Source organism: Cynoglossus semilaevis, chromosome 19 (genome assembly GCF_000523025.1).
Source record: "Cynoglossus semilaevis isolate Cse_v1.0 chromosome 19, Cse_v1.0, whole genome shotgun sequence".
In the NCBI taxonomy this organism is placed as follows: Eukaryota; Metazoa; Chordata; class Actinopteri; order Pleuronectiformes; family Cynoglossidae; genus Cynoglossus; species Cynoglossus semilaevis.
This window is the reverse complement of record NC_024325.1, coordinates 8368252-8378486: the sequence shown is the minus strand read 5'-3', so window position 1 is coordinate 8378486 and position 10235 is coordinate 8368252. Positions and strand designations below refer to the sequence as shown.

General features: G+C 43.3%; 1 protein-coding gene across 6 annotated transcripts in view; it reads left to right on the top strand.

Annotated features, from left to right (window-relative positions):
- Positions 1-7071, top strand: part of rab24 (RAB24, member RAS oncogene family) — a 23748-nt gene extending 16677 nt beyond the window's left edge. For 3 of the 6 annotated variants that reach the window (XM_017041985.2, XM_017041984.2, XM_017041982.2), the window contains 7 exons: positions 4269-4337; positions 4485-4563; positions 4804-4874; positions 5195-5294; positions 5370-5420; positions 5521-5580; positions 5833-7071. In XM_017041985.2, the coding sequence (XP_016897474.1) occupies positions 4269-4337; positions 4485-4563; positions 4804-4874; positions 5195-5294; positions 5370-5420; positions 5521-5580; positions 5833-5903 (501 nt within the window). In that variant the 3' untranslated portion in view covers positions 5904-7071. Of the gene's footprint in view, positions 1-3974; positions 4169-4268; positions 4338-4484; positions 4564-4803; positions 4875-5194; positions 5295-5369; positions 5421-5520; positions 5581-5832 lie in introns of those variants that run through there. The other 3 variants (XM_017041981.2, XM_008332736.3, XM_017041986.2) reach the window with 3 other exon arrangements.
- The last annotated feature ends 3164 nt before the right edge of the window (positions 7072-10235 follow it).

Below are 10235 nucleotides of genomic sequence, written 5' to 3'. Positions count from 1 at the left end.
TTTGCGATTCCTGACCTCTGATAATTGGCGAGCAGCGTGTGACTGATGGCTGCCCGAGCCTCACTGTCACCTGCACAGACGTGGGCCCGTCCGCTGAATTATTAATGGCTAATATCATTATGTAGGCACCGCTTGTCATAACAATCCAGGCCGGTGGAGGGAAACTCAATCTGCTGCCCCTGCCCCTGCGCAGACAATTGCTTTTAATTATTGATACGGACTAATTGGCTACAGGATTCGCGGGGCACACCGACTTTTGTTCCTGGCACAGCTCGCCCTGCTCCTTCAAGAAACAATCTTATTAGGAGGCACACTCCCTGATACCCACATGTCGGCAAATTAGCAGCGAGGACGACCCGGCGAGCTCCTGCCCTCACCTCTCCTCCTCCTCAGCTACCTTTTTAGCCTGTTCTCTCAGAATTTGAGAGTCTCCTCTTCCCTTTGTCTTCACCTCAACGTCCGACCGCAGTTAATTAAAAAGGGACAACGAAGCAGGAGGAAACACATCGCTATTCACAACACATTCCTTCACACAGGGTTAGTTTCAAAGTCTGTGTGGACGGATGGACGGACGGAGGTGAGAGAGGTGCACTGAGGGGTTAATGGAGTTTAATTAGGGCCAGTGTGAGGCTCTGATGCAGTGCAGTGTCAGGCCACACGGTGGTCTTCGGTGCCCTTTAATGTTCAGCCTCTCAGCCAAACTGGAATGAACCGACGCTAATGTCCTAGAAATACTTCCTTTCAAAGTTTTTCAGCATCAGGAATATTCCGGCTGCCGTTTTTTAGACGTAGAGTTTGTTGAATTATTATTAGAATATCCATCAGCAATTTTACATAAAAAATAAAAAATAAAGTGAAACTAAATGTCAGAGTTGTTTGACAGGAGGTTCACTGCTGATAAAGGACTTAGTTTAACTTCATATTTAAACAGATTTAACTATTTTTACCCAAACACAAAAAGAGGAGTGAAGCTCAGGAGCTGAAACAAAAAAAAAAACAAGAAACAAAGATTTTGATTTTAAAAAGTTTATTTTCTAGCTGCAGCGTTAATGTTGCACAGGAGCATTTGACCTGCAATGACCTCTGACCTCTGCTTACACAAGAAGAAGGAAGAATAAATGATTGATTTGCTTGTTTCTTTGAGGCGTCTGAGTGGACGGTCAGGATAAATCTTTAATCTGAGGGCAAACCTGTCCAGAAGGAAGGATGGGTTTCTAACACACACACACACACACACACACACACACACACGGAGTGAAGAAGTTGGCGAGGCTGCTCAGGTGTGTCTCGTTAAATCTGAGGAGAGGAAACGCAGCTGTGTGTGGTGGAGAAGAATAGAAGTCTGTCTTTGAAGTTTAGTGTGTGTGTTTTTGAGAATGAACCAGAGAGAAAAACTTTGAAATTTTGATTTGAAATGAGGCAGTGGTGGCGTAGTGGTGAAGGAAGGCTTTAGGTTCGAGTCCACCAGCTGCCGAGTTACCACTGAGCAAGGCACCGTCATCACACACACCTGCCCACTGTCCACCGTCTGTGGACTGAGGCTCCTGTTTACGTTTAAAACCTTAATGTCAACTCATTTTACCTGGATGTTTACATGGATAAATATTCTACACATTTCTGCCTCCATGTTTACTCTTCTCGTACTGTTAAATATCTCACATCTTTATTGTGTATTTAGAACACTTATTCTACACAACTGAATAGGTTTCATTTTCAATTTTTCTCTCATTGGAGATCTGACTTTTGTTTGAATCCCCGGTCCGTGTCAGAAAGCTCCCTGATGTACGTGTTATGTATGTGTTTTGACAGTCGTTAGAGGAAGGTTTAACGGAAGTTACTTTGTAACTTGTTTGAATCCCCGGTCCGTGTCAGAAATGGCATTGAATTTATTTTCATGTTTTTATATTAGTGAAATCCTCCAGAGAACAAAAAAAACAAACGTGCTGTTGTCATACGCTGCTCGGTTGCTCCTCAGGAACCGCGTTGCCGGTGGCGAGGAAACTGTCGGCGGAATCCTGAATTAAAACGGCTACAATATTTAAACACTGTCTGCCAAATGAGACGAGAACGTGCAAATTTAATGGCCTCAAGAAATGAACGCTTTGTTCAACTGAATGTCTCACTCAGCTGTGATTTGATTTTGAAATAAAAACAAAAAAAAAAGTCTTTTGAAAATTGAATCTAAATCTACATCTGGTGTCTGTGTGTGAACAGCAGAACAGACACAAACACAGAAGATGGAAGCCTTCGTTTCTCTGCCGGCTGAAATATTCATTTCTTTTCAACACGCTGTCAAATCCAAAGACAAGCAGACGGCCAGAAAGTAGGACAGAGATAAGAGCTGGCCGAGCGAGGCTGAGATGGAGAGAGAGAGAGAGAGTAAAAACAAACACATTTCCAGTTATTTTAACAGCGTCAGTTTTTATAAATTTCGATGTTAACATGATTAAAATTCTTTACAATTGTTAGTAAAACTGAAAACACCTCCTATTGGTCACATGTGGACAAACCAGGAAGTTATTGTTTCTACTTGAAAACAAAAATGATTTCTATAGAATATATTACTTACAATAATTATTAATTATAATTAATTATTTATTATAATTATTAAGAGTTCATATATATATATATTTTATTTCCAAGAAATTTTTTTTGCCATTCCATCCAGTGTTTAATAGCAGCTCCCAGATTTAGTAAACTGCTCACTCTTCTGTACCAAAGTCCATGAAGAAAACGGACGATTTAAGCTCACAGAGACACAGGACTCTGCTCGTCTGCTGCTGCCTGGTATGGGTTTAGGCTGTGACACTGAGGTGAACCACAAAAATGATTTCACTCGGCGAAGACACAGAACAACAGGTTTGAATTGATGTGACGTCAAATGTGGTCGATGTTAAAAACAAACAGGTTAAAACTGGAGTTTAACAGTTTGATCCTCGACCAGAAATGTGGGGATTTACCTTGAATGGCATCAGAGGAGTGTGTGTACAGTACAGGACTGTGTATCATTACACACACACACACACACGCACACAGTGACAACTCAACCACACACATGACCCATGCATGCAACACACACTCATCCACGGGGACCAGACTCAGTCAGTGCCATGTTAGGAACGAGAGAGTAGGCATGGGACGGAGCAACACACACACACACACACACACACACACACACACACACACACACACACACTCTGCTGCCGGCCTCTGTGGAATAGCCATGTCACCATCAGAGGCTCCTCGGCTCTAATCTGCTTTTTGGGGCCGCTCCACAAACACTCATCTGCATAATCGGGACGACAAGTGTGGAGAGGGCGAACGAGAGGGAAGGGGAGGGGGAGGAGGAAAGGACGAAGAAAGGGTGAGGTGAGTAGCAGGACGGTTGGGTGAAAAGAGGAGAGGACGAACATGTGGCGTGAGGACGGAGAGGAGGGATTGAGATTTAAATGAGGGGGAGGAAAGACAGAAGGAAGAAAAGGGAAGGTGAGGGAGGAGGACGCAGCAGCAGTGTGTGTGTGTGTGTGTGTGTGTGTGTAAGGCTTGAGGTGTGTGTCCTATATTGACCATGACAGTCACACCTGCTGCCTCCTCCTCACCTCTCACCTCCACTCCTCTTCCTCTTCCATCAGGAGTCAAACCCACTGTTTCTATCATTTTTCTTGGTTTGTGTCTTTTCAGAGCGGGGGAAGCCGGGGCAGTATGCAGTGGGTGGGGCGGGGGTGATACCCTGGGCAGTTCACAGTCAGGGTCAGGGTTTGTGTGGAAAGAAAACCCTGGTTCCTGGAGAAATCCTGCACCCACTCTGTGACAAGACGCAAACACCTGAGAGAAAGAGCAGGGATTGAACCAGTGACCTTCTCTCTGTAAGGCAAGTCACCGGGTTGGCAGTGGTTCAGTGCATATGAAAGTGATCGTTGAACTTCTTTACTCAACAGTTGTCTTTGATCAAGGTACCTTTGATATTTCAAAGCTCCTTCCTGACCAGCAGTCAGTCACCAGGTGAAACAGCGTCAGAGCAGCTGCTTCCTGGTTTTTCACTCCTGTCATTATGAGTGTTTTGCGCGTTGACGCCAAAGTAGTGATGCTGGGTAAAGAGAGCGTAGGAAAGACCAGTTTGGTGGAGAGATACGTTTACCATCGCTTCTCGGTTGGTCCGTACCAGAATGTGAGTGGTACTTCACGTGGTACTCACCTTGACCTAATACTTCAATCCACATCGTGTATTTTTCTTCATCACTTTTGTTTTCATCCTCTCCCCCCGACAGACGATCGGCGCTGCTTTCATTGCCAAACCGACTAAAGTTGGAGAGACAGTGATAACTTTAGGAATATGGGTGAGCGAGAAGCGACTTCACGAGTCTGAATACATTGACCAACTTTACTACTTTAATTTTTTTTAATTTTTTTTTTTTTATACAGATACACTGACCAACTTTACTACTTTAAATTTATTTATTTATTTATTTATTTTTACAACCCAGGACACGGCTGGATCAGAGCGCTACCAGGCTATGAGCAGGATCTATTACAGAGGAGCCAAGGCCGCCATAGTCTGCTACGGTAAACTGCAGCTCATTTAGCTGAGGAGGACGTTGCTGATGTCCGTGGTTATTATTGTCTTTTAGCTAATACTATGTTATTATAACATATATCAACTTCTCACCTTGAAAAACAACGTATCGATGTAAGAACCAATGAGTGAGTTGTGGCTTTTAGACATGAAAACCAAACATTTGAATCTTGATTCAGAGTACTGTCTGTGACTGATCCGTTTTTTTTTTTTTTCTTCTTCACGTTCAGATCCCACAGACAGCAGCAGCTTCCAACGAGCTCAGTTCTGGGTGAAGCAGCTGCAGGACTATGATGAGACTGTAAATACAAGTTTTATTCCTAGTACTGTGTAGTTCTTTCTCATCCAGACCACGTCTCACGTCTGTGAGGAGCTTTTGAAGTCTTTTACAGCTGTCACTTAAAGAAGACAGTGATGTGATGTTGTTGTTTGGAGCCAAATACCACAGTTCACCATCTGAAATGTTGTTTTTATTATATTACAAGGGAGCATTTGGTGAATTTTGTAGCATGTACATTTGGTCTAAATATGTGTATGACATCATGTACTGCTAGTTTTTCAAATTAAAAATGTAAAGAGCCTGTATAACGTGGAATAACCTTGTGTCTTGTTGTGCCTCAGGGCTGTAGGATCTACCTGTGTGCTACTAAGAAAGACCTAATTGATGAAGATCGGACTTTACGGCAGATCGACTATCACGATGCTCAGGACTTTGCTGAAGGTAACTGAAGCCCGACTTTTCAAATCCTTCTGATTTGACAGCATCACTCAGACCATTTTTTCATTTCAAACGCAGATATTGGTGCCGAGCATGTGGAGACCTCCAGTAAAACTGGAAACAACGTAGGTGAGTCCCGTCTCTGAAGTCACTGCAACTGATTTAAAAACACATTTATTAACGTGTTAAGGTGAATGAACCAACCTGATACGAACCATCTGCTCCTCAGATGAGTTGTTCCAGAAAGTAGCCGAGGACTACAGGGACTCTGTCTTCCTGCACATGACAGGTGACTCTAATAAGTCCAATTCCACACACGTTTGTTCATTTGTAACTAAGAATCAAATACTTTATGGGTTATATTTGTTTCAGTCCAAAATGAAGCTATTTTAGCTTCTAGCTGCTTCAGGCTAATTCTGTCCTATTTTTCAGCAAAGATTCGGTTCAAAAGTGTGAAGGTTCATGTGTCTGACCTGAAACTGACAATATACTGATGAACAATGAATCAATTTCAAAGCAGATCTGTGTTTTTCTGTTAAAGCCGAGGAGACCGGCATCAACCTGGACCAGAGGACGGACTCGTATTTGTCCAACTGTTGTCACATGAACTGAGGTTGAAGCACCAGCTCCGGATTGAAGACGGGATGTAGATAAGTTTGTTTGTTTTTTAAAGAAAGTTGTAATGGATGCTACAATGTTAAAAACAACATTGACAAGTGTCAAACCTGAATCTCCTCTGCACCAAAGCAACAGATCTACAAATCATTACATGATTTTTTTTTTTTTTTTTTTTTAATAAAGCAGCCAAGAGGGAGACACATGATGGAGGACATGGTTGGTTGGTAGAGCTGGTTGGTGTTGTTAGCAGGATTCCAGTGACAGGAAGTCTCTTTTCCTGAACATCTGTATGGGTCATGTGACTTTCACATGGAAACGACTGGCAGTTTCACCCCAGACTAAACCTTTTGCGAACAGTGCTGAAGTGCTTCCCTGATTTCCGTCTCCTCTTCTCTGACATGCAGATATATTCACACAGTCTGCTCCCACTGTGCTCTTTAATTTCGGCCTCCTCTTCCTCCTCTGCATCTCTTTTACATACCCTTCCTATCACTCAGTCCGAGTCCCACAGCCGCCGCCAAAAAGCCCTGAAACCGAGCGCCGGTTCAGGACCCAGACGGAGGCTCCTGAATGCAGAGTGGGAATGAACGGGCGTTTGTGAGGACGGCTAATTGAGCTGCCTTTAAAATTCCCCACAGAGGACCCTGGGTAGTTTTTACCTGGAGGGGACATCGGGCCAACAGGGGGCTCTCAACAGAGACGAGTGATGAGAGGATGTTCAGTAGTAACAAGACCTTGAGCATAAATCTGCACAGAGAGAGAGAGATTTAAATGTAGAAATTCAGATGAACCAGGAAACTGTTCAGTCTCTGATTCTGTCACTTCAGATTTCACCAATGAACCAATCAATAAACACTGTTTCTCTACAGTGAGACATGGAGAACAGCATGGAAGAATTTGTTTGGTTCTTAAACAATATGCCATTTAAAATATATATATATGTGTGTATAAATATATACACTAAAATTTGTAAAAGTGTGTGTGTGTTAAGAATCCTGCTACTGTACGTCTGTTTGATTTACAGAGGGAAAATTTAAATGGGAAAAAATAGTGTCCAACAAATATAATCCAGCAAATTAAGTTGTTTTTTTTTAAATGTAAATGGCTCCAAGATTTCCATAAATTATAAAAAGGTAAATAGAAAATACCAACAATTTAGTCTTTAAATAACAAAACACTCAAATTTAACCTAATGTTTTTGAAAAAAAAAACTACAGTAAATAACTATTTTTTTCTGGAACAGTGAATGCACCACCTTCTATTATCCTAAGCTAAGTTAGCCAATCATCTACGCAGCAGTGTCAGGTCTGTCTGTTCCTGCTGTGTGGGGTAATCAGTGTCATCACACTCACCTGTGTCTCTGTGATTGGTCTCTGGTGTCACCTGGTGCCCTGTGTATAAATACCTTGTGGGATCGTTGTATCTGTTTGTTGTCTGTCTGTTCAAGTCTGTTCCTGTGCTCAGCTCAGTTTAGCTCAGCTCAGCAGTTCATGCCTTGTCTGGTTCATGCCTTGTTCCTGGTCTTGTGAAGAAGTGAGATTTTGTTGTTTTGACTTTGCACAAATAAACTACCTGCACCAGAAAGAGTCTCTCCAGTGCTGCATGTCATTCCTGCCATGTCATTGGCCAATCCTGACACAGCAGGCATCTTCAAACATGGACCTCTGTTTACCCTGTCAGGTCACTCTGTGTCCACATATATGCTGCAGGTTGTGTGTCTGAGACCTGGGGTCTGTAGTTGAACCCCTTCCTCAGCCCAGCAGCCGCTCACCCACTGCTTTGTCCAAGTTTTTCCCGTTACAAGAGAATGATCTTGTCCCTGGTCCACATCCACGGACGCTACTCACTCACTCACCCACTCACTCACTCCTGTGGAAGAAGTTACATTAGCAGCAGGTGAGAGATGGGTGAGTTAGCATGTGCAAGTGTGTTCCAGTTTGTGTGTGTGATGGAGAGGGGAATGAGGGGAGCAGGAGGGGGGAGAAAGGAGGAGGGGGAGGGTGTTTCCCCAGCGGGACGCATTAACAAGCCCATCCAGTTAAATGTAGCCCCTGCATTACCTAATGTACCAGCCCTTCTCCAGCAGTGTAGGAGACAGCAGCATCCATTATTGATCAGCTGGAGCGTTGCCTCTGAAGCCGGGAGAAGCCTGGTGGAAGAAGGGAGAGAGATGGAGGTGGAGATGGAGAGAGGAGGAAGAAGAGAAAGAAAGAAAGAGGAGAGAGATTTGCTGTGAGGGAGACGAGATGTGTTGAAGACATGATTTATTAGGACTTTGCCGTCTTTTCACTTTCACTTAGTTCACTCCCCAAAAATCTTCAAACTGACTCGTCAGGTCTTCGTCTTCGTTCCTCTCCAAGTCCGTCTCTCTGTCGTCTTCTTGTCCTTCATCCATGATTTGTAAGCCTGGATCATCGTTGTCGCCTCCGTCCCTGCTGACAGGCGCTCTCATCATCGTCATCCACAACACGATGTTTTTTTTTTTTTTTTTCAATCCTCCAATAGTCCATCCACACTCCACTCCATCATCCCTTCCTCTCATTCCTGTATCCCTCTCTGGTGAGATTGGCTGCAAGGAGAATTTAAATTTCACAGGAAGTCATCGGAGACTTGGGTTTTTGCTTAGTTTGCGCAGAGGGTGAATCCATGTTTCTATCTGTTTGTCTAGTGGTTTCCTTCTGTGGGTGATTATGCACACGTTCAGGCAGCAGCAGCAGCAGCAGCAGCAGCAGCAGCTCAGGGTCTTTGGCCTTGCCACTGGCTGCTCTGTTTTATTCTGGGTAGATTTCAATTATCACTCCTGGCCATATTTAAATTTGACTCTCTTCATCGCTGCAGCCTCTCCGTCGTACACTGATCTTTTTCTCTTTGCCCTGAGGGCTACATTAAAGTTATCTTTTGATTTAGCAGTTTATTTTTCTCTGTTTGGTTGGTTACCTGCTCCAGAGGCCGAGCCCCGCTGCAGTCGTCAGATAAAATAAGCCTGTGATCCGATCGCTGATGAGGCGAACGCGAGCGATGCTCCGTGTTTATGTGAACAGAGTTCTTCGCTGAAATAAAGAAACGTGCTGACCTTGTAGTGCTGGCTGGAGAGGTACGGCTATCTGGGATGATATGAATGAACCTGTGATGCAATCACAGTGCAGTATCAAGCCCAAGTTATTGCAATACTCTGATGATAATAATCATAGAAGTGTAGCCCAGGTTTAACTGCAGTACCTGGGGTTTTGAAGTAGTACCAGCTACTGTTGCGAGGACACGTTGTCCTTTTATGGACATTGTCCAGGTTCACATACTCAAAATTGAGATTAATTAGAGATCAGATTGGAGTTAGGGCAGGGATTAAGATTATAAGTGTTTTAGCTGATGTTTAGGCTGGAGGCTGCAGAATCAATGGATGAACGTCTGTGAAAGACTCCAAAAACATGAAACCACTGTGTGTCTGCGAGTGTGTGTGTGTGTGTGTGTGTGTGTGTGTGAACTGCAGTTGACTGGGGGCAAAGCTAAATTATTCATGGCAGTTTCAGTGCAGAATTATGTGACAGTTAGCTTTAATTTCCACGTTTAGCAGCAGAGAGAAAAAAAACTCTTGTTGTAACAAATCAATAGAACAGCGTTCAGCAGCAATCATTATGACTGAGGTAATAACACACACTCACACACACACACACTCTCTCACACACACACAGACACTCACAGACATATTGAATCCTTAAAATCCTTGAAATAAAGGACTGAGTTTTTTCTTCACTCTCCTGAACCTCCGACACGTCTCCTCCTCCTCACGTCTCCTCCTCCTCACGTCCCCTCCTCCTCACGTCTCCTTCATTGATCTCCACCTGAAGTCAGAGGAGGATCGGTGACGCTTGGCCTCAAAGAACAATTAATTGTGCATGTGATCGATGTTCATCCACAAATCAATAAATAGGCCGCTCCTCTGAGTGTGTGCTCGTGTGGGGGGAAAAAAGTGGCAGCGTTTGAACTTTTTTGTTTCCTTCTACTTCTTCTACTAATGAACTTCTTTGTTGTTTTGTCAAAAACTCAAAACTTATGTTTGTGTTTTCGGAAATAATAGTATGAAAATAGGTTTTTTAGTTTTAGGTGTTATTGACATTTCAAAAAAATACTACAAAAATACTCGTTATTAAGTATTTCCTAACTGTGGGCCACAGTTACTCCACTGTAAAGACATTTTTACTGACTTCAAGTTGGACCAAAAAGGTTGGTCTTGACTCAAGTGAGACCAGACTTTAGTCCAGAGTATGCTAAAGGTTAGCCAACATATACTTCCTGTATATGTTTCGCCTGTTTCTGGCTCTTTTTTTT